Source organism: Vollenhovia emeryi, unplaced genomic scaffold (assembly GCF_000949405.1).
Source record: "Vollenhovia emeryi isolate VEMERY1.0 unplaced genomic scaffold, V.emery_V1.0 DF939136.1, whole genome shotgun sequence".
Lineage (NCBI taxonomy): Eukaryota > Metazoa > Arthropoda > Insecta > Hymenoptera > Formicidae > Vollenhovia > Vollenhovia emeryi.
In genome coordinates, this window is record NW_011967230.1 from 2,247,573 (window position 1) to 2,271,595 (window position 24,023).

The 24,023-nt window shown below is 42.6% G+C and overlaps 2 protein-coding genes across 13 annotated transcripts; both read left to right on the top strand.

Annotated features, from left to right (window-relative positions):
- The first annotated feature begins 45 nt into the window (after positions 1-45).
- On the top strand, positions 46-19,713 carry LOC105567636 (calpain-A-like). Of its 12 annotated transcripts, none has more exons than XM_012022648.1 (17): positions 46-309; positions 1,334-1,460; positions 12,700-12,876; positions 12,994-13,181; positions 13,478-13,781; positions 13,857-14,038; positions 14,107-14,357; positions 14,437-14,594; positions 14,853-15,070; positions 15,159-15,201; positions 15,758-15,802; positions 16,335-16,464; positions 17,199-17,333; positions 17,830-17,957; positions 18,047-18,242; positions 18,451-19,451; positions 19,600-19,713. In XM_012022648.1, exons 1-16 carry the CDS (start codon positions 227-229, stop codon positions 18,534-18,536), a joined length of 2,451 nt encoding a protein of 816 aa, XP_011878038.1. In that variant the 5' UTR covers positions 46-226; the 3' UTR covers positions 18,537-19,451; positions 19,600-19,713. The 12 variants fall into 12 exon arrangements, with proteins under 12 accessions (XP_011878038.1, XP_011878044.1, XP_011878046.1 ...); XM_012022654.1 differs by lacking the exons at positions 46-309; positions 1,334-1,460 and adding exons at positions 5,137-5,263; positions 8,425-8,760; XM_012022653.1 differs by lacking the exons at positions 46-309; positions 1,334-1,460 and adding exons at positions 7,120-7,203; positions 8,425-8,760.
- Positions 19,714-20,477: 764 nt separating this feature from the next.
- Positions 20,478-23,729, top strand: LOC105567637 (retinol dehydrogenase 12-like). Its single transcript, XM_012022658.1, has 4 exons — positions 20,478-21,123; positions 22,376-22,611; positions 22,675-22,972; positions 23,061-23,729. The coding sequence occupies exons 1-4, from the start codon at positions 20,851-20,853 to the stop codon at positions 23,232-23,234; spliced, it is 981 nt and encodes a 326-aa protein (XP_011878048.1). The 5' UTR covers positions 20,478-20,850; the 3' UTR covers positions 23,235-23,729.
- The last annotated feature ends 294 nt before the right edge of the window (positions 23,730-24,023 follow it).

A 24,023-nucleotide genomic window follows, 5' to 3' on the forward strand; every position in this document is an offset into this window, starting at 1 on the left:
ACGTTGGCGGCGGCTATATATACGCGCGTGCATACGAGTACGCGGAGTAGATAAGCGTAAACGACGGGACGGCGTCAGGTCCGACGTGCATACGTGAACACGCAGCCGGGGAAAGAGGGCGACGATTCCGATTCCGCGGTCGCCGGATGACAATTTTGCGCATGGAACCCCGGCGTCACGCGTGCCTCCCGGTTCGTGTCTGTTCCCGCGACCCCCGTGACCCGGAATGATGTCGAGTTACTCGTACTACTACGTGAAAACCATCGTCGAGGACGGTCGGCCGCCGAAAACGTATAAATTCGCGAAGGGGTAAGCCGCACGTCACTTTCATCCCTGCGACAAGTTTTAATCGCTCGATCTTGTGAGGCGAGATGAGACCAATCACGTGCGAAACATCAGCGCGGGGCGTCCATCACGTGCTTCGCGCGATCTTTCAGTTTTAGAAATGTTCCTTGTAAGATGTGGCGCAAAAATTGATACGCTCTCGTAGACTGTGACACTTCGGTGGCAAAGATTGTTCAGGTCTGCAAAGAGTTAAATTTCTTTTATACGTCGGCCCTTTTTCTGTCACCCAGAAAGGAAAAGGGTCAACATGTAGTTAGTCGGAACTACATGTGGAACTCAATTGACTCTGTAAATGTAACAATCACCAAGATGGTAATGTACAATGTTTAAAGTTAAAAGGAAAACAAAAATTGACTAAATTAAAATTTTTTTACTATATTAAATTTCTTTTATACGTCGGCCCTTTTTCTTTCACCCAGAAAGGAAAAGGGTCAACATGTAGTTAGTTGGAACTACATGCGGAACTCAATTGACTCTGTAAATGTAACAATCACCAAGATGGTAACGTACGACGTTTAAAGTTAAAAGGGAAACAAAATTGACTAAATTAAATTTTTTTATTATATTAAATTTCTTTTATATGTCAGTCCTTTTTCTTTCACCCAGAAAGGAAAAGGATCGATATGCAGTTAGCCGGAAGTCGGAACGTCATCTTGGAGATTGTTAAATTTACAGAGTCAATAGGGACGGTACTCGTAAAAATGTATTTAAAAAACAGCTTAATATAAATTTAACGAAGCTAACAAAAATACTCGAAGGCGAATCTTTAAATAACTCGTAAAAAAATTCACTTTGTCTCTTTGTATATTTAGCAATCACGCTTAAATTAATTTACATCGACTTTCCTGTCCTACATTGATGTTTAATATATCGAGGAGCAGACCTCTCGCTCGCCCTCCTTTTCCTCCATTCAGCGTCAGTTTCGTCTTCGGGGCCACTTTTTGCGCGCACTTTACGCCAGAGGGAAAATAAACAAATTTTTGCTTAGATATCCTGTGCAAGCGACGAGGGACGCATGGTCGACGGTAGGTCGCTATAATCTTCTGTCGCGTTTGCTACGAGGAGGGCTCTCCGGCTCCGGCGACGTGCACCATCCTGCCAACAGCACCTTCAAGGTTTGCCATCACGCGCTCTTAGCTCCGCTATATACTAGAGCCAGTATTCATAGTCGGATCTTATATTCAAGACCGTCTTGAATTTATCTAAAGATGTTGTATGGGCCATTTCATTGGCTACAGAGTATCTAAAGATGATCACAAAACAGTTTTGAATATAAGATCTGACTGTAAATACCGGCCCTAGGAATCACTGATGCCTTCCCATATGAATTTAGGCACATGCAGAACACATACACGTTTTCCATGTGCAGATAACTGTAACTAGTTACAGTTTTAGCAAAAAACCTGTAACTGTAACCAGATACTTTTATAAAGTAACGTAAAGAATTATTTAACGCCAGTACATGATTAACCAATGTAGAAAATTGCTAGACGACGCTTGGCTGGCAAATTCTAATTAAAGAAATTCATTGCGAAAAATATTATCTCAGCCAGGGTTTAAACCTGGGCCTCCCTGCACTCTAGATCGACCTCGGTGGTCGAATTGGTGAGACGCCCGCCTAGAGGTTCAAACCCTGGGTAATATTTTTCGCAATGAATTTCTTTAATTAGAATTTGCCAGCCAAGCGTCGTCTAGCAATTTTCTACACTTTTATAAAGTAATTTTCCCAACCCTGGCAAAATGTATAAATGTGCACATATCATGGAATCACCGATGCCTTTCCACATGAATTTGCGCACACATCAACACATTTATACATGTTGCATATACATACATGAAAAATGCATATGTGTTCGACATGTGCCTAAATTCACATGGGAAGGCATCAGTGATTCCTAGCGTACACTATTGCTTGTTAATCCTTCGAAGCGACGTACTTCTCGCAGCGGAGGTAAACTCAACGCGTAACTTTCAATCGTTAATATTTGCCTCGATGAATCCACGCTCACGAGCGTAATCTCCGAAACGTGATCCGCTGTTCAAACGGGGAGATTTATTTCAAGTTTTCGGGCACTCTGTCTGAAAGCGTGCTTTCTTCCCCCTTGATTCCTCGACGTTCTCTGGCGGTGGACATTCCGCGCCAGCCAAACGCGTATAACGATCAAAACTCGATCGCGCGTCCTCGCGCTGTGAAGATTTTTTTCGGATGTACCCCTGGCGAATCGCCAGATTCACTGTTAAATGTAAAACACGAACCCTCTCGTACGCGCGAACTACGATGCGTATCGTCGACATATTTTTAGGCCCGCAACATCCGACACTCTGCTCGCGTCTCCGCGACGTTTGCGGAGCTTTAATGTTTCGCGACTCTCTTCAAACTGCGATTCTTTAGGAGGAATTTTGCGAGGTCGCTTTTAAAGTTATTTCTTCCACACGGAGAGAACTTTGTTTTAAAATTTATCCTGAAAATTATGTAATCGTGGGACAACGCGGCATTTCGAAGAATTTTGTGAGATTTTCGAAAGTTTGCCATACATTTCGCTAGTAATTATACTTAGAATATATTTTACTAGTAAAATGTATGGTAAAATTAAAAAAAAACTCATAAAAGTCTTCAAAATGCCATCTTGTCCCACGATCGCATGATTTTCAGGATAAATTTTAAGAGAAAACTCTCTCCGTGTATAGCATTTCAATAAGCGATTAAATTTCGATGCTATAAAATAAGAAAAGGGTGAAGAAATTTTCTCATTAGCCGGTATTCATCAGTCGGATCTCATATTCAAGACCGTCTTGAATTTATCTAAAGATGCTGTACGGAACATTTCATTGGCTACGGAGTATCTAAAGATGATCTTGAGGCAATCACGAATATAAGATCTGACTGTGAATACTGCACCCTCAGAAAGGATTTCTGTTACTGAGACAAAAAATATTCTTGACGCATTTATACTTCTCACACTATAATTCTTGTTCTCCTCTATCGAATTAAAAAAAATTGACTTACTATATTGAGACAAGAGTAACTTATATAAGTTTATATATTCTTGCGTTTAGAATAAATTTTCCCTCCATCTTACAACGCACGAAGTTGGCACCACGATATTCGACAAAAGACGATACATACTATCATTTTATTCTAGATTTTACAATTTTTTATTCAAGATATTCCTTTCTCTATGTAATAAATATGATTGGCACTATATAGATCCTATTTCATGATACATTGAAGTATAATAGCGTTGGATCTGGAATTTTTTTCTGTAGGTGTGGCCTTAATCTTCGAAGTACATCTTCGAAAGCTGTGTAATTGTCAAAGTTTTATTGACTACTTCAGGAATGTTCTAAATTCAATTTTGAACTTTAGTAAAAGTTAGGGCACGTGAAAATTATGGTAAACAGCTGCGAAAAAATCTCGTGGAAGAAGCGCCGTGAATGGAATTAAATTATATGTAAATAATAAAAGCACTTGTAATAACGAGCCTTAATATCTAAAGCTTCAGACTAGAAAGACGAATTGTCTAGCTTAGAAAAATAATCTCTGTCAGTTTCGTTTACATTTGTTTGTCGTTTACGTCGATATATTTTCGTTGTTTGTAAAACAGTGATTCACGTATGATTTCATGCCAGAGTAACTTTTATCTAAAGCCAAAGATTGTTCATTCCCGACCTCCACTGTCAACGAAACACGCGTGATGTGAGTTAAGTCGTTAATACCCAACTTGCTTTGCTCTTCGCGCCGATAACAATTGGTTTACAAAACGATTACGAAGACGCAGAAAATATCGTTGATCTGACGCGGCGTGTAGAAAAAGTGTTCTGAGCTGTTCTCATAATATAATGATTCATAGCTTCTTCAAAACTCCGAAAATAACTTGTGCGATTAGTCGGCCGAAAACGTGCTTCGTGGCCTCGGCTTGAAACTCGCTCGATCTTATGAGCTCCGAAACACATCATCAAAACGAAAGCTTTATCCACTGCCAAACTCCCAAGTTAATTCCTGCATCTTGAAAACTAAGAGAAATAAGGATAAGGTATCAATTTTTCTCAAACACATTGAAATAAATTACTTTAAAAACACGGAAAGAAAAATGCAGCTACCGTAGCTGAAAACTACACGTGGCAACGAAATCTCAGTTGTAAAATACAGCTAATTTCAATAAGTAAGTTTTAGTCGACCTTAACTGGCACGTGTTTAATAAAAGAAAACTACAAAGCGACGTTTCGACCAAGGGTTTAGGTCCTTTTCAAGCAAGTTCTAAAATGAACAACCGATAAGCTAATATTCCGTTGCGATAGCTAAATATTTTGCTACTGTGCCTATTGCATTAGACGCGACGGCAAACCGTTTGCGGTGCTTTAGAAATTTATAGTTGTGGCAGCAAAATATTTTTAGCGAACCATGATTATCTACGGTAGCGAAAACTGTTTTCCCAGCGAAATATTTGCAGGAGCAACAAATACGCGCGTGATAAAGTTCTATTCCGACACATCTACACGTGATAAATTGATACGATAAAATGTGATAAAAAAATTGATACGACCTTTCATCTATAACAGAAAAACGTCATATGCAAAATTACACGAAGTACACGGAGGTGGTGGAGAACCGGTTCGCGAATTGAACTTTCTTTTTCGGCAATGCACGGCAATCCCCTATAAGGAGAAAAGCGGTTCAGTGCGGTGCACGTGTTGCGGGCAGCGGCAACCCGCACATCGGCGCCGCGTTGGCGACACAGCTCGGGCGGAGGGAAGGGACAGTTGGTTCCGAAACGGAGCGAATCCCACCGGATATGCCAGCCAGTGTACCACGTACCATCGCCCGCGTCCATTTCGGCGCGACCACGTGTGCCGCGGAATCGGTATCATCTGGTGCCCGTCATCAGCAGCCAGGTTTTGCGCCCCAAATCCGCACGAAGTAAACGGCTCCGCGTATTTCGCGAACGGCAATTCGCGAAGCGTTAACGACGCTGGGTCTCGGTTACACAGAGAGGGTCTATTGCAAGGACAACGATAGGCTGCGAATAAATTACACACAATTGAAAATATAATTGGGCGGTGGAACTTTCCCAGAGATTAAAATTCGCAAAAAACGAACGTTTTGTCTGCAGTTATTCTAATATCTTGTCTAGTCATTGTTATATTTGTTACAAGCTCCATTATTGGTGGAAAAAAACCCGCAATATTGCCCAACGTGTAATGTAACTTTGCGTTGCAAAGTAGCGGCAATAATTAGTCGGATAACTGTGCAAATTAGATAATGGAAACTAATGAGTTAACAATATTTTCAGTTCTCATCGGCATTGTGCACGATCGTTTTATTTGTTGCGATATAAGTTATCCGGTTAAACGCTCCTATTCGCCAATTTAACGGCGACACTGCGTAATTGTTAAATTGCCCGGTAGATCGTATCTAGATCAACGATCGCGCGAGAGATAAAGTTCATCTTTAATGTGACACAGTGACCGTGACACGTGTTTTGCACCGAGGGTGCGCCCTCGGATCGATAAAACGTTCGGGACGGTGCCACAATTTTAATAGCGTTGAAAAAGGGCGCAGCCTTTCAGATTGTCGCGCGAAATAAGGAAATAATACTGTTACATTTGTCGTACGACAAGTTTTTCAAGCGCGTTGATTGGCTGCAAGCTAGAAACTTTCTAGATACTCGAGAACTTTTCTACCCTGCAGCCAATCAACGTACGCTTGAAAAATTTGCCGTACGGTGTATTTTACTAGTAAAATGTACACTAAGTATAATTGTTAGTGAAATGTATGGTAAGCTTTCAAAAAAAAAACTCTCATAAAGCTCCTCAAAGTGCCGCGTTGTCTCACGATCGCATGGTTTTCAGGATAAATTTTACTAGTTAAATATACACCAATTGCAAGTACAGTTACTAGTAAAATGTATGGTGAAATTTCATAAAACTCCCATAAAATTCTTGGGAATGCCGGGATGAATTTTAAAAGAAAATTCTCCCCGTGTAGGGATCACCGTAAAGCTGTTACTTCAGATACCCTCTGTTTTATGTCAGGATACGTGGGGCTAGAATTCCTTGGATACGAAATCGTGTTCTGCAACTTCGCGTTTCGACAATTCTTTCTCTCCCTCTCTCTCTCTCTCTCCTTGTATACTTCCCGGTAAATTTATTTATCTCGCAATAACGTATAATGACGTTTGCGTGTCTGCAGACACCGAACGTCTCCTTTGTAGTGGCTTTCCGATCATCGAGTGACGTCAGACGTCAACAATCATCACAGGTGCCGCGTTGCGACCGCCGGTTGGCAGTAAAAGCCCGAAACGGTAACATAAATACGTGTAGGTGTACAAACATATGTACGCGATTGCGATACACCGGCGACGCACATTATTTGCAACAATAATCGCCGCCGCGATAGCGCAGCGCTGTGTCGTAACCCGACGATTCTGACTCCGCGCCAATTAAGTCGACCGTGACGTGGACAGAGAGTTGGTTTCCGCGAAACGCGACAGATCCAATTTCCTTGAGGTGCTCGTAAAAGCTGATAAAGGCACGGGCCGGATACGCGGGTGGACTAGCGCCGAGCCGCGGGTGATATCGCGCCGCGGCGATCCCGGATTCTCCGTTATTTGTGTTTACAAATTGGCGAAATTGCGTGTGTCGGTTTTGTAATTGCGTGCGATTACAGACAATTGTCGGGGCGGACGATTGTCGGCACGCAAAAGTCGCGAGTAACGATATAAATCGCCGATAGGCGGAACTCGCTTTAACAATAAGACTCGAGCGCCTCGGTCGACGTGACACCCGGTTCTCGGACGGAACTGTCTGGCAATCGTCCCGAAAATCCATCAGTAGTGCATTCTAGGCATGGCATCTGGCGTGAGTTAAACATCCGACAGAATATCCCTTTGATAGCGCAATTAAAGTTTACCGCATCGGCCCGGGCAGATATAGCGGGTGGAGAGAATTCTAGACGCAAGTTTGCGAGGCATCGAGAATCGATTGGTACATACACTAGTCATTTATGACTCGCGACTTTGCTTTCGAGAAATATTGAGAGTCTTTCCTTCGCCAGTGAATATTGTTAACGCAAAGGTAACGGATAATTGTTCGACGTATCGGGCGATATTTTATTTAAGAACAATAAAAACGCACGAAGAAGCAACACATCTCTTTCAAGAAATTGCAGACGCGAGACGTGCAACTGAAGTCTAGTTCTACGAATTCAATTGTATCAGTGATTTTTATCTGGTACCAGATATGGTCGATAAAAATCACTGATATATTGTTAATTACTGCTGGCGACTTTTAAGAATATTCTTACTAGTGAATTCAATTATCTTTCAAATTCTTATTCCGCAGATGTTGATCAGTATTGATTACTTCAGCGATCAATTAGTGGCTTGGAATATTATAAAAGCTCTAGCAAATTAACGTGACAATATTAAACCCAACGGCACACGATTCTATTTTTCCTACTGGATTCCTTACGAGAGCCAATCAGGACTCAGTTTTCAGTCACCTGATCGAAAACTCTGCATCTTGATTGGCTCTCGTGAGTAATCCAGTAGGAAAAGTAGTACAGTGTGCCGTTTGAACACGTATTTAACACAAAGTTAAATGCAAAAATTGACTATAAATAGGCCTTAGAGCGCACTGAGTGCGCATTGGTGCGAGCAATTGAATTCGCTATAAAAGTGAGTAGCCTTTTCTTTCTCTAAAGTCTCCCCTTAAAAAGAGACAAAGCCGCTCACTCTTAGCATTTTTACTATGTTGCAAGATACAGAATTGACCCCCTGATCTGAAACTGTGCGTTCTCATTAGCTCTCGTAAGCAATCCAGTAGGAAAAATAGTATAGTGTGTCGTTGGCTTTACTCAGGCCTGGCTCCCCCCCCCCCCTCTCTCTTCAAGGTCGTTTATCTTTGCTCTCGGTTTAACACATCCTTTGTCTCCTATTCCCCTAGACGGAGACAAAGAACGAGTTGGGCTAAAGTTAAGGTTAAGCGACGTTAGAGAAATCGTGGCCTTTACAGAACATACATAAATACACAATAAAACGAGATCGGTTAACAAAGGTGACTTTTCAACGCTCCGCGTAGGACCCTGTCCGGAATTGGTATACAACGCAGTCGTTTAGATCGTGCTCGCGCGCATCAATGACGATTGAACCTCCCACGGTCGTAACTCGCGCGACCTTGATAAGAGAATCGGCGTTATCGCGACGCTGACAGTGGCGCCGCGAAAAAAGCGAGGCTAATCAGCGAGTACAAAGATCCGCCTTGGCGATCCCGTCGATAAGACGCGGCGTCGCCCAAGTCCCGCTAGTCCGTAGACCTCGTCGGGATTAAGAATTGTGCGCGAAGATGAACTCTTACGGATGGAGCAGGGAGATACGCGAGCCAGAGTTCGTCCGGCAAGAAACGAAGAAGATAGAGGTGAGTGCCTTACAGTTTCGAGAGTCGTGAAACGATCTGTACCGGCGGAGTGGCTAATTAACGCGCGATCGGGCGCGACCTTGCTAATTGGCGCGGCCTCTCGCCGGGAATCCCGTGTCCGCCGTTTTGAATCGCGCGCACGCCGGACCGCGGCGTTCAAAATGGCGCGGCGGGCGCCGCCATTGGCCGGGTCTAAGAACGACGGCCAATCGCGCCCGGTAGCCGCCGCTGGAAGGCGATCGCGTGCGTTGTCAAGGCTCAAGGTCGTTTCCGAGAGTCGTATGCACCTGGCGCGCGGCGAGAGAGGCGAGGCGGAAAAGGCCCACGGGCGAGGGTTAGGCTCGTGGCCGAGCCCGGCGCGTAGAATCAGGTTATAACGGTTTCAACGTGCACGTCGGAGCGGCGAGTCGGAGCATCTTCTCGCGCTCCGTGATCCGTGCCGGTTAGTACGTGGTTGACGGACGACACGGGGACGACGTCGGGCAAGTTGCAGCTGGCGAGTTCCGTCGCAGGGACGATTGACCCTTTCCGAGCTAATTCGGGCCCGGGCGTAGCCGTGAAAGAAGGCGAGAGGAAGCGATGAGCTACTACGGCGGTTACGGCGACGGAGGTGGCGCCGAGGAGGATGCGTTCGTTAAGACGGCGGTCGAGATCAAGCGATTCTTACCGTCGCTCTTCAACATCAAAGTGGTACGCTTACTTGTCTCGGAGGCGAAAGGGCCGGCAGCCGATGAGTCATGAAGCTCGCGCGCACGAACCCGGAATGCTCGGTTATCCGATATCCCGATAGATAAATCTCGAATTTTTCTCAGAACCAACCATCTACCTCGTCGGGACGAGTGCTGATCGGGACGAATGTTCCATTGAAATATTCCGCCCACAATTTCATTGTCGTTCGCCTCTTTGTTTTCCCCGAGTTGTCAATTAAAATAGACTTTAATTGGACAGCAGTTATTAAATTACTATTTACAGTTGAAAATTGTAATTAAACATAATTTAATTATAATTTTCGATCATTACGTTGTAACTAAAACTTGCAATTAATGTTAATTAAAATTAAAAGTAATTGAATATAATTTAAATTTGCGATTGCAAGGTAAAGTGTCCGGAGGCACAGTCGTTCGATAATAGTGAAGCTAACAGGAATCTAAGTATAAATAAGAGTACGTAATTAATTAAGTCACTTCAACAAATTCGATATTAATTAGAGCACTTCATTTCATCCCAATTATTCGTACATAGAACGTCTTAAAACTACCGTATTCTATTGAGCACTTAATGAGTGGTTTCTTTTTTGCAGAAGCATGACTAAACATTCTCACAAAATCATGTAACATGTGCACAGCGTATTGGAATAAAAGATCGTAACATGGAGAAAATCGCACGACTGATCAATTCCTCTCTCTCTCTCATTCGACGCCTCTTCTCCCGTTTTCCCGCATCCCGAAAATATTTCGCAGACTGACATCGCAAGCCCGCGTTAATCTGAACGGGATGGCCATCGGGTCTTTCGTAAAATGTGGATACTAAAACTTACCGATTCAACATCATAATTACTTCTTTTGCAACACACGCATGCAAGGTGTACCAGCGACACCGACGGTGATGGCAATAACGATGACGGCATTGTACGAGAAATGTGTAATTGATACAATGCCATTCCTCGCATGATATTCATTCGGTAGAACGAATTCATTCAATAGAATGATGTGCGTCACAGCATGTGTCAATGCGACGGCATCCGTGAATGCTTTTACAAAAGCATGCAAATTATTCGAGTTTCAGCGAGGAGACTTTCAAAATTGAATTCGCGAACTGGAAAATTTGAAAAAACAAAACGGAGCTTGAGTGATAATGATTGCAAGTAATTATTGAACAGGTAAATTACATATATTACGTTCTCGTAGACAAATTGCGTAATAAATGATTGTCCAGAATAATTTCGTTGCTTCTTTGCTTGTAATCGTTCGTCATTTGTAGCTCGAAGTGTGATCGGTCCACTTTGTCACCATCGAGACACTTTATTCAAACCCTATGGCTCTTGATAATATTTTGCACATCAATTTATGATGCAATGCACATTTATAAAAGTATTGCCGATATATCGCATCAAATCGGAAACAGTCTAAATAAAGATCAGGACGTTTTCCTCTTCGCGATGCTGAATTTGCAAAGGTCAATCAGAAATTTATGCGCTTGCATTTCGTTTCACGAGTGCTCACCGTCGCAGATGTGGCTCGATCGCCTTCGATGCTCTTGGGGAAACAATTAAGAAAACGACTGTGATACAGATTAACGAGATGAAAAGGTACTTCGACACAGACATTCATCGGATAGTCGCTCATTCTGGAACACACAAAAACGCACTTCACATACTATACTCCTATCTCTTCAAGTACGCGCAGCTGTTCACGTACGCTTATCAAGCAATATCACAATCTAAATTGCGGTCAGTTGTCTTCCGGTGCAGTTATCGCTCTCTTGTTTCCCTGGAAGATTACCGTTCGAAATTCCAAGTTCGGACGGAGCTTTTCCGTCGAATAGTTTCGCTTCTCGTTCCGCATCGGTCGCGTGCTTCCGAGGAGACTTTCGTTTTATTCAAGTGACGACTCGGCAACGCATTTTTCCACGAAGTGGCAAGAGTAAACGCGCGCGTCACCTCGGCGCTTCACCGGGATGGATCCTCGACGTAGCAAATACGCTAATTATCGCTACTCCAATTACATGCAAGAGGGTGTCGCGTTTCTGAAAGTTGAGTCCAGTCTGTCCGGTGCCGAGGCCGCGGAATTCGCGAGCGATAAGATAATCGGCAGGAACAATAACGTCCTTTACTCGGCCGGACGCGAGCGAGCTCCCAAAAATTCGGCAGTGGGCTCGACGAGCAGGCCTCACGGCGAAAATTCCACAACGTGGGAACGTGAAAAACCGTTCGACGATAAAGCGATACGAACGACGAAAAATTACATCGGAAAGTCCTGCTATAACGTAGGCCGTTCCTTGAAAATCCTTAGATATTTACGCGCTTTGCAGTTCGCTTCACGAACGCCCGATTTTGCTAGTCTGAGTTGGTTCGATCGCGCTTTTGAATTCTTAGGAAACAATTAAGAAAATGACTGTAGTACAGATTAATGAGATGAAAGTATACACGGAAAGAATTTACCCTGAAAATCATGTAATTGTCGGACAACATTTTGGCATTTTGAAGAACTGCATGAGAGTTTTCTGAAATTTCACCATACATTCTACTAGCAATTATACTTAGTAATATAATTATTTATTTAACTTCATGCCAAGAAGTGGACTTGGTTTACAAACGGCGCCTTAACTCTCATACACGGAGAGAATTTTCCTCATGTAATCGTGGGACAACATGGCATTTTTAAGAATTTTATAAGAGTTTTTGAAAATTTTACACATTTTACTAGTAAAACGTATGGTAAAATTTTCAAAAGCTTCCATGAAGTCCTTTAAAATGCCATGTTGTCCTGCGATTACATGATTCTCAGGGTAAATTTTAAGAGAAAATTCTCTCCGTGTATTTGCACATTCGCTTTATAGCTATCTCATCTTGGGTAACGCCAGTTTTTACCCCGTACACTTTCTATTAACATTTTACTCCTAATTAATCTACTATTTATATTCTATTTACATTTACAATTCCGTATTTAGATGTTTCTGTCTGTTAACAATTATACTCACAAATATATTTTACTAGTAGAACATATGGTAAAATTTAAAAAATTCATAAAATTCTTCGAAATTTCACCTTGTCCGACGATTACATGATTTGTAGGACAAATTTTGAGAAAAAATTTTCTCCGTATACTTCGACATGGACACTTATTGGAAGAGAAAAGAAAATTCTTTGTCTTTTCTTTTCTCTTTTGTTGTTTAAGTCAATTCGCATTCGCGATCTGACGCACAAACCGATGTTCGCAGTTAGGGGAGAAGGGGTCCGGCTTGAGGCCACGGGGTGAGGTCCAGGATTTCAACACGCTGAGACGAGAATGCCTGGCGACGGGAAGGCTCTTCGAGGATCCCGAATTTCCAGCCAACGACTCGTCGCTGTACTTCTCCCGCAGACCGGACAGATACATAGAATGGAAGCGACCGATGGTCAGTAATCTCTTGAATTATCCCGAGTTTTACCAGCTTCGATTCGAGAATAATTTACAAATCGATCGCGCGAGGAGGATAGGCTCTTGACGACCTACAATGCGCTGTTCTTCGCAGGAAATCGCGGACAATCCTCAGCTCTTCGTGGAGGGTTTCTCGAGATTCGACGTTCAGCAGGGAGAGCTGGGAGACTGCTGGCTGCTGGCCGCCGTGGCGAATCTGACCATGCACCCGAATCTGTTCTTTCAAGTAATGCCAGAGGATCAAAGCTTCGAGGAAAATTACGCTGGAATCTTCCACTTCAGGTTCGCGACGCATCCAGTTTCCGCAAACAACGCTTTTCCGACAAAAAGCCAGCAATTTAACAAAAAAATTATATAATTTATTACTCTCATTGATTATCATATAACACGTAATGTCTATATATATATACGATTTACGAATATCTGCATTCGGAACTTTCGTTAATCACCGAGTATAATGTCACGAATATATTTAACTTCATCTGGATTCTACGACATTTGTACGACAAATATTTCTGTTAAATTACGAGATGCAGCCTGGAAAGAGCTCATTTACATAAGATATGTGCACGCGTCAGGTTTTGGCAGTACGGTAGATGGGTCGACGTGGTGATCGACGATCGATTGCCCACCAGTCGCGGAGAATTGGTATATCTGCACTCGGCCGAGAATAATGAATTCTGGAGCGCCCTTCTCGAGAAAGCGTACGCGAAACTTCACGGTTCCTACGAGGCGTTGAAGGGCGGCACGACCTGCGAGGCCATGGAAGACTTCACCGGTGGAGTAACGGAAATGTACCAAATGGACCAAACGCCGCCGAACTTGTTCAACATACTGTTAAAAGCCTTTGAGAGGAACTCGTTGCTGGGTTGCTCCATCGAGGTGAATTGACGATTACGATATCTGTTCTTTTCGCAGACTTGAGATTGTTAGACTCCGATCCCTTGCCCTTTTCAGCCCGATCCCAACATAGTGGAGGCTGAAACCCCTCAGGGATTGATACGCGGTCACGCGTACAGCATCACCCAAGTGAAGAACGTGGAGATTCATATGCCGAATCGGTACGGTACCATACCTCTATTGAGGCTTCGGAATCCTTGGGGAAACGAGGCGGAATGGAATGGGCCTTGGAGCGATCAGTGAGTACTCTCCCTCCGCGCTTCGACGATTACGCGTCCGAGTTCATGCTTTCGTCATCCGCCGACAGATCGCCGGAATGGAGATTCATCCCCGATCACGAGAAGGAGGAGCTCGGCCTGACCTTCGACATGGACGGCGAATTCTGGATGTCGTTTCAGGACTTCACCCGCCACTTCACTCAACTCGAGATATGCAATTTGAATCCGGACTCCCTAACGACGGACGATATTAGCGCCGGGAAAAAACGCTGGGAGATGAGCGTGTTTGAAGGAGAGTGGGTGCGCGGAGTGACAGCGGGCGGTTGCAGAAACTTTTTAGGTGGGATATGCAAATACTTATTGATCTGGCAACACTTCGTGGAGGCGTCCCAGTTAAACAAAAAATATATATCTCGCAGAGACCTTCTGCCATAATCCGCAGTATCGCATCACGTTGGAACATCCAGATGACGACGATGACAAGTGTACCGTGATCGCCGCTCTGATGCAGAAGAACAGGAGGGCGCAAAGAAGAATGGGTGCCGATTGCCTCACTATCGGATTTGCGATATACCATGTATGTGAAATTGATTGCGTTTTCAATAATGCAACACAGTCGAATCGTAATTTGATTTATCTGAAGATTCGAGTATTAATTTTTGTAAAAAATCAAATTATATCCTTTTACTACGTACATAGTTTGCGTACTGAAAAGTAGGCAATAAGTAAAGTCTAAAAACGAGGAATATATGAAGTTTTGAAGAATTAATGTTAGAAGAGAGAAAATCTAACAGAAACGAAATTTTCCATTAACAAGTTCACTTTTTATCAACAGTTGGAGTATCCAGAGAGGCTGCCGAAACCACTAGACATTAACTTTTTCAAGTACAACGCGTCTGTTGGACGTTCACCAGCATTTATAAACTTACGGGAGGTCACGTGTCGTTTCAAGTTACCCCCGGGTGTTTACTGCATAGTTCCGAGTACTTTCGACCCGAACGAGGAGGGTGAATTCTTGCTGAGAATCTTCTCTGAGAATCAGAATAATATGGAGTAAGTTCCGTCGCAATATGTGTGCTCTGTTGATACATGTATCACGATATGGGACAACTTTCATCCAAGTGTTTTCGTTTGTTTATAGAGAAAATGATGAAGAAGTCGGTATCGGAGACGTCGATGACAGGGTAAGGGTTTGTGAGATTTTGAATGAACAGGATATCTACGATAATAGATTAATCCTAAGCAATACGAATTGTTTTGCTTACTGCGATAACAAGTTGAGAGATGATCGCTATAAAACTCTTACTTAAATCATGTATTTCAAAGTTTATTCAATCTTCAAAATGGAATTTGGAAGGATAATTACGTAAAGTTATCAGACATTGGACTGTCAACTCGCACTATTGCTGTTTCGGGTTAATTATATTGTATTAATAAATATTTTATCTCATTTCACAACTTACAGGACACCCACTAATAATTCATCGACACAGCTTGACAAATACTTGCGTTAAACGAGTGTAATAGATTAGTAATGCATTAAATTGGTTTATGGTGAATTGCACTAAGATCGTAGAATCAACACTCTGCAATTGTGTCCAGCTAATGCCTGTAAAATCTGACATTTGTCATGTTGCTGTTTGATAATTGATTGTTAATCACGTTAAGATTCAGAATGTCGCTACTTGCCATGGTAACGGGTCACTAACAATCCGCACATTCATACCGCTTGGCTTTTAGATAATTAATCCCGCAGACGGTAAGGAGGACCAAAGCGGAGAAAACGTAAGTAAAACGCATGCTTGTACGTTGAAACTAAAGCTACGATATATGCTTTGTATGTATGTACGTGTGCAAGAAATAAAAGGAAAGGCTCTGAATTCAATTTCATACTAATACGACTGCCTTCATGAGGATCCGAAAATACATGTAGAACACAACAAAAATGAATACATAATGAATATACGTCACAGAAACTGACTAAATAAACTCGTTCGATATGAGCTACAGTCAACAAGAGGTAGAAACAATTTAAAGAGAAAATAGAATGTATTTATTACGCTCATATTTTGGACCCACTTGTGTTTTACAGGTCTTTTCGCGTCTTCGAGAGAACGCTACTATTATTTTTAATGACACGTACAGTGAATTTTACATATTTAAATATTAAAAAGTCCAAGTCTAAATATCTCAAATTATATTTTAATTTAAAAATAGCTGCGAAGCAAAATCGCTTCGTATAGAAATGCAGGATTTCCGGTCTTGTCACAGATTATGAGTCTTTATTACGGAAGATTTTTTTCTGTATGACTTTTAGGTTCGCGATGAACCTGAACAAGACCGCAATACCGAGAAAGTCCGAGAATTCTTCAAGAAACTCGCTGGCGATGATTTGGAAGTGGACTGGATGGAACTCAAGGATATCTTAGATTTCGCTATGAGGAAAGGTAAATGTTATTCTGCGCGCTGCTCACAAGATACATTTTCACATAAGAAGAAGTACGAAAAGAATATGTACAATTCTTAATATGATAATCCCCGAGAAAAACATGATCGTATTTTATTCTAATTATAAGAGCTTTGCTTCGTAGCTTTTTGTTACCTTTTTGCTTAATTTGCTCAATGTTTCTGCAATTATTGATAGAAGTATACATTTAATCACGCTTCATCATTACTCTCGTATCTCGGATATTTTATCACCTGCACCGTCTACTTTTAGCCTGATAATCGATTAATTACTACAAAATTTGCTCCTTCGGTTTCTCGTTAAAAATTACTTTATTCTTTCGGCACGCTGTACAGCATTTTGATGATCATGTTAATAATTCCGCATGCTTATCCCTTACCTTGTAATTTGTATCTACAATGCATAAATACATTTGGTCCAAGTGTTAATATCGTGAAAAATGTTTCTTGGTTTAATTAGACCGACTAAAACGCATTTAAAAAAAATTAAAAACAATTGAAATTACGCAATCTTTTAATAAACTAGCCCAAAGGGGTGTATATTAAATTTCTGTTAAAAGTGTATTTAAGAGAACCAGAGCTTATTAGAGTCTGTGTAAAAAGAAAAATGAATTGTAACGTAAGTCATAGACGTAATGAATATTGTGGATTCTTATGGCCCAAGTGTACGTATGTGAAACTCGAAACCTAACATGTAGCTGTGTGTTACGGGTAGAGTTACCGCAGTTGGCGCATCGTAGCGAGGCACATGCTCCCGAAACTGTCGAAGGAAATGGTTCGTTTATCGACACTCTCATCTCACTGCTGTGCGGCATTGTTTGTAATAATGAACAGTACAATAAGCCCGTAGGTAAGACAAACCTCTCCTACCGCAGGATCGTTTTACGTCGTGACGAATTATGTCACGGGACATTTGCTCGATCATTTAGTCTATTGTTAACACACGAAATACGCTTTCATCGGCACGCGTATGGTGAACTGATAGTGTCAATGTCAACCGCAGCTTGACGTTTCTAACTTGTGTCTCCGCAAGGTAGGATTATCCGGCGAAAAGTACCTACCAGCATGCTTTTCCAATTAACAGAATGAAACATTAATGAATCGCTTGATTCTGTCGACACACGTGTAAAGTCTGCGATGTATCATAATCGTTGAATTTGTCATCTCTCTACTGTATAATCGAGAGCCCATCTGTTTCGGTACATTGGTGAAATCTTTGAGACCGATATCTTTATATTTTTGTGTGGATTTTTATACGAATTTTCCGTAGTTGAATTTTAATGTTAGAGATTTCCTCTCACGTGAAAATTACGACGCGCAAAATGGATCTCTCTTTTAAATTGCAGAGACTCATGACAGAGGTTTCAGTAAAGATATATGTCGCAGTATGGTCGCTATGTTAGACGCAGATCATTCCGGCAAGCTCGGTTTTGAGGAGTTTAAGACCTTGTGGAATGACGTTAGAAAGTGGAAGGTACGTGCGAAATCTTTCGGCTTAATTTGCGACCCTTTCATCTTGTAAAATGTTTGCGGGCCTTTAGTAACGTTTGTGCTACATTTCAGGCTGTTTTCAAGCTCTACGACAGAGACGAGTCCGGGTATTTAAGTGCATTTGAATTAAGGCAAGCGTTAAACAGCGCGGGATACCGTTTGAACCATCACATTCTCAATATACTGGTTCATCGTTACGGCACTAAAGACGGCAAGATTACGTTTGACGATTACATAATGTGTGCGGTCAGGCTTAAAACAATGATCGGTAAGCGAAACTTGCACTTAATCTTCTCATTACTGATATATCAATTATCTGACCCACTATTTTATTGATATATTAACCCATACAGCATACATGTCTAAAAGTCTTCAAGATGTCTTTTAGACACACGTGTTGTTTGGTAATGTTTGCAAATTAATTATATTTTAATGTTAATAAGTATAAGACAAAACCAGTTATTACGTTGTTGTAGATATTTTTAACGAGAGAGATCCAGATAAAACCCACACGGCTACGTTCACACTGGAAGAATGGATGGAAAAGACACTCTATTCGTAATAAAACATAGATAAATTTATGTTCGCCACGATTCAATTCTATCTTGAACTCGAGAATCTCTCTGATGTATCAGAGTGTGATGATAAACGGCCGTAATGTGAATGAGAAGTATTTTTTTATAGGGAACGGCGAGAGAGAAAATATTTTTTAACTTGCGAGATAACATATATCATATGTACACGAAGCTTATTAACTTTTATTTCTTCGATGTTATTTAAAGCGCCTGTACGAATCTCCGCAGTATAAATTTTAAGGGGACGAGAAACAGGCGACGTTATATACATAACAATATATACACACAGAGATTTTGCCCGTAATAATTATGTTGATTGGAATATGTGAAAGAATATGGTATTGTGTGCCTTAACGTGCTTTAAGTGATTGCAGCATTATCTAAAATTTATTAAAAAAGCATACATGATTTGTCGGAACATGTAATGCGTGTGTCAACTAGTCCATAGATTAATGCAAGTTTTCAATTCGGATGTGAAACAACACTTCAATCTTATTAATTTTCACGGCCCCATTCATTTTACGAAGTCGACATAATTTAATTTAACTCAATCTACAGTTCGCTGCGCCACCTTGCAACTTAATCTAGGGCAATCTAGCTTCTTCCTTCCCTCGCTCCACCCCTATCGATGATATTGATCGTTGTCGATATCACAGCTATTGACATCGGGAATTTCTCGAATGTTGATACCCTGAAAATTGCAGGCGAACTCTGAAAAATTGTTGAGGAGGAAAGTGTGATGAAACATAGACGAAGAATGTACACTAGGCATCACTGATGCCTTCCCATATGAATTTAGGCACAGGGTAGAACACACATATTTTCCATGTATGTATATGCAAAATGTATAAATGTGTTGATGTGTGCACAAATTCATGCGAGAAGGCATCAGCGATTCCTAGGCCGGTATTCATAGTCAGATCTTATATTCAAGACCGTCTTAAGATTATCTTTAGATACTCCGTAGCCAATGAAATGTTCCATACAGCATCTTTAGATAAATTCAAGACGGTCTTGAACAGAAGATCCGACTATGAATACCGGCCCTAGTGTACATACGTGGATGTATACGGCCGAACGTTATAGAGTACGAATGTGAAATTATATTTTGTATCGATATTTAATTGCATCTAATGTACCGAATAAATCAAGTTCGTACTTAAACACCACGTTTTTATTATACACATTCGGCGCGTAGAAGCATATATATGAATTTATAATTTAGTTTAATTTTAAACTGGACAAATTTCCCGGCAATATATGATCACAGATTGCCATAGTTACACGGTTGTCCCGTGGGAATCTGCTGGAACTAATCAGCTGTCATTTTCGATTATGTGTAGCCATTGAAAAACAAAAGAGGAAAACTTGCAGTTTTTAATGAGCAATAACCATTTTGTAATTCTTTTCATGCACCGATTGTACTTGATCATGAAAATTTACTTCGACGATCATTTTTAATAACCGGCGATATTAGAATTACAGCCTTCATTGCGTTCCCTAACGAATTACAAGAATTTCCGCCTCGTTTACATGTATATTAATTTAATTTAACCCAGTCTACAGTTCGCCGAGCCACCTTGCGACTTATCCAGGGCAATCTAACTTCTTTCCCACCCTCCACCCCTATCGATGATGTTGATAATTGCCGACATTACAGCTATTGACATTGGGAATTTCCCGAAAATATGAATACTCTGGAAATTGCGGGCAAACTCTTCAAAAATCAACCGTTCGGGCTAGCGCGACGAGGTGAAAACGTGGGGCTTGAGAGCGCTGGCCGAATGAATTCCAGGGGTTCCCGAAAGGGAAAATCCCATTCAGCAGCCCCGGGGGGATGAAGGGGAGGGGGCTCGCGAGGGACACGGGAGAGCGTACGGCATCGCGGCGCTTGCGCGCCGCGCTTGTAAATAAAGCCCCGCGTCGCGTCGGGGAGCTCGCTCGCGAGTTAACTCGCGCGGCGATTGTTCTCGCTGTCTCGCGCGAGATTGCGGGTCGCGGCGAGATGCGGGATCGCGCGGAGCGGTCGGTATAAGAAGATTCGCCTTCGGACCGATGTTTTTTTGCGCCCGGCCGCGGTGCACGCGGATCGCAGGTCGCGGTGTGCCGTGCGCGACGGATTAGAGCCGAGGCCCTGGCCAGCTTCGATCGGGACGAAGGTCCGAGAGAACGTGCGCGATATTGTTATGCATTAGCGGCCCTCAGGGGGGGAGGAGGAGGGCCAGTTATCGCCGTGTTTCGCGGGCGCCGTCTCGACCCGGAGCGATCTCGTGCCGCGCCGACTGAGGCCACCGTGAAATCATGGTGTCCTCGTGGTGTTACTTCATACTCCCGGTGGTACTGTTCATCGGCCTGCTCCGCAAGTGCCGGGAGCGCGCCTGGGGTAGATGCCGGAGCGCCGGCGATCTGCAGGGCCGGGTGTTCCTCGTGACCGGCGCCAACTCCGGCATCGGCAAGGAGACGGCGAGGGAGCTGGCCAGGCGTAAGGCGACGGTCATCATGGCCTGCAGGAATGTGCAGAGAGCGAAGGACACGAGAGCGGAGATACGCAGCACGATATCCACTGGCGAATTGGTAAGGTCGATGGCAGAGAACGGCGCGTGAACGCCGTGGGTCGTCTCGGGCTCGATTTTTCTTCAACAACGTCGTTTAAAGTAACGACACGCAATTACGGCCGAGACAAGCTTTTCATTTAACGAGGTGTTAAAATTATTTTACCGAGGAGCGTATGCTCACATTTGGACTCTAGAATTGCGTAGGCGTTTCGGCACGCAGTGCTTTGCATCAGCGCATATAGCTTGAAATATACCTCGAATGTACATTAAATGATTACATAAATAATTAAATATATAAATAATGTTGATTGACAAAAGCGTATCCTAAATTTAGTCGGGACGTTGAAACGTAACGAGTCATAATAAGTAACTTACAGTGAATAAATAAATATATATATAATAATACTTCACAAAAATTTAGATCTTAAATCTAGTCGAGATTGTAAAATGTAAAGAGTCAAAAACCATAAGGGTAGCGTTGCTTAACTTTAAACTTGGCTCAATTCACCCTTCGCTTCTTTCCAACTGTTGCTCCAGACAGAGACACTTGAATTGAACTAAGATTAAAGTTAAGCGACGTCTGGTGAAACTGGCCCTTAGTCGTAGATGTAAGAGCCTGGGCAGAATGGCCGTTTTAAGTCTTCGTCTTGAAGTGTCGCGCAGTAACTGTAAGGCCCGGTCTACAATGGGTTGTTTAGTTCTCAGTCAGACGTCAGAACTGTATGTCGGTCCTTTTTCTTCCACCCGGAAAGGAAAAGAATCAGCATATAGTTGGGACTTCTGACTGACGACTAACAACTCATTGTAGACCGGGTCTAAGTGACTCGAGTGACACAAGACAATTATTGCGCGTTAGGGCCTGAGCAGAGTGGCTGTCTTGTACTCTTAGGACATAAGACGGTTATTGTGCGGTGCCTCAAGACGAAGGCTTGAAACATAAAGTAAATTAAGAGTAAGACGGCCATTCTGCTCAGGCCCTACGTCACTGCAAGACAAAGATGTAAAACAGAACATTGTCTTAAGAGCCTAAGTCGTGAAAGTCTATTGTACACGACTTAAGTTTTTCTCTGCCTTGCCTTACGTCTACGACCAAGACGGTCTCAAGCGTTTACGGATCGTTCTCTGCCATCGGCCTAATACTTCAGTAAAATCCGATCAATGACAAAAAGAAAATATTGCGAGGACCTTCAGCGCGCTATCTTGGGGAAATTTATATATCTCTCTTGCTTTTTGACTCGATGCGCGTCTAATACGGTTATCTCCTCTTGCAGATTCCCATGGAATTGAACCTCGCGTCTTTCGCATCGATCAGAGACTTTGCCAATGAAGTGCTGAAGAAGTTTCCCCAGATTCATGTGCTGATCAACAACGCCGGGGTGTACGCGCCTCTCAAGGAGCACGCGTTGACGGAGGACGGGTTCGAGATCCACTTCGGGGTGAATCACCTGGGCCACTTTCTGCTTACGAATTTACTTCTGGACCGTCTGAAGGAGAACGCTCCCAGCAGGTGATTGCACGACAATACTTGAGCTTGGCGAGACGACGTTAACTCGAAACCATGTCCGTACAGGATAGTTGTGGTGACGTCCAAGCTTCTGGAGTCCGGGGTAATAGATTTCTCGAACTTGAACGGCGAGAAAGGACTGTCGGTGAAGAGCAGGATGAACCCCGGCTACTGTAATTCGAAGCTCGCGAACGCGTACTTCGCCGCCGAGCTCGCGAGACGGACAGAAAATACCGGTATTAACGTTTACATGGTGTGTCCCGGCTTCACCTACACCGGTCTGTTCAGGAACGTGAAGAGAAGCTGGTTTCACTATATCATTTTCTCGCCGGTGGCTCTTATGTTTCTACGCACCTCGAATCAGGTAAATATGCGAATTGCCGTGCATTCCTCTTCGAAACGTCCTTCATCACTGGTAGTTTTTTTAATAAGAAGCAACTCGGTATTCACAGGGCGCGCAAACGGTGCTGCATTGCGCGACGGAATCGTCGTTGTCCGAGGAAAGCGGACGTCTGTATCGCGACTGCAAGCTCTACGTCTCTAAAAAGGACCTGGACCCGGAGGTGGCGCTCCGTCTATGGGAAGTAAGCTCGAAATTGACCGGCGTAAAGGAGACCACGAAGTAAACGACCTTAGGATACTCGCGCATGTTGTACACGTACAATTGACAGTAAAAAATGCCGTTTGGTTCCGGTGTGTTGTGAGGAATCGCACTTGCGTGCCTACCTCCCCTCCGGTGACCGGTTAATTACTGATGGAGAAGAGGCAGCGAGACTCTTGAGGAAGGCAGCCCGGCGCAAATGCGGTTCTACTTATTACCATGCGAATCGGAGAGCGCTTTTGCTCTTCGTCGTCAACATCTCGATTTCACCTTTGTCGTATTCCAAGTGATTATTCAATATTTATTTTTATATATATATATTATATATATATAATATAGCGAATAGGAGCTAGACACTGTCAATGTGGCACACTCTTATTTCCATTTTTATGTATTTCAAGTCTTAACTTAGAACGTACATATATACATGGAAGGGCAATCTAGTACCGTCCATCCCAGACAGCACAAGACACACCTATGCACATTTTAAGAATATTCTTCAAGAATATTCGGAATATTCCATAGGTCATTCTTATATACTTATCTTATGTTCGTGGAACATTCGACTGGCACTACTATCAATCTTTTTCGAATGTGAATAGAGTAATCTATCAATCACAGGTTTCACTGCCTTCTGCATAAGATAAGTGTATTGCACAATAAACAATGTGCAATACATAAACTCGATGAGTATTAACAAATTACTCTGAACGAATGCTCCAAAGACATTCTCAACGAATATTTGAAAAACGTTCTTCTTTGTTACGAATATACGATTTCTAATTGCAATTATATATATATTTATAGAACATTC

What these genes read in the sequence shown, in the direction of transcription:
- LOC105567636 (XM_012022645.1), top strand. Translation starts at nt 11,437, where the DNA reads ATGGATCCTCGACGTAGCAAATACGCTAATTATCGCTACTCCAATTAC. An exon ending in CGGTTGCAGAAACTTTTTAG is followed by an intron (nt 14,358 to 14,436) that starts GTGGGATATGCA and finishes TATATCTCGCAG; the next exon opens with AGACCTTCTGCCATAATCCG. An exon ending in ATGACGTTAGAAAGTGGAAG is followed by an intron (nt 17,958 to 18,046) that starts GTACGTGCGAAA and finishes GCTACATTTCAG; the next exon opens with GCTGTTTTCAAGCTCTACGA.
- LOC105567637 (XM_012022658.1), top strand. Translation starts at nt 20,851, where the DNA reads ATGGTGTCCTCGTGGTGTTACTTCATACTCCCGGTGGTACTGTTCATC. An exon ending in AAGGAGAACGCTCCCAGCAG is followed by an intron (nt 22,612 to 22,674) that starts GTGATTGCACGA and finishes ATGTCCGTACAG; the next exon opens with GATAGTTGTGGTGACGTCCA. An exon ending in TTCTACGCACCTCGAATCAG is followed by an intron (nt 22,973 to 23,060) that starts GTAAATATGCGA and finishes CGGTATTCACAG; the next exon opens with GGCGCGCAAACGGTGCTGCA.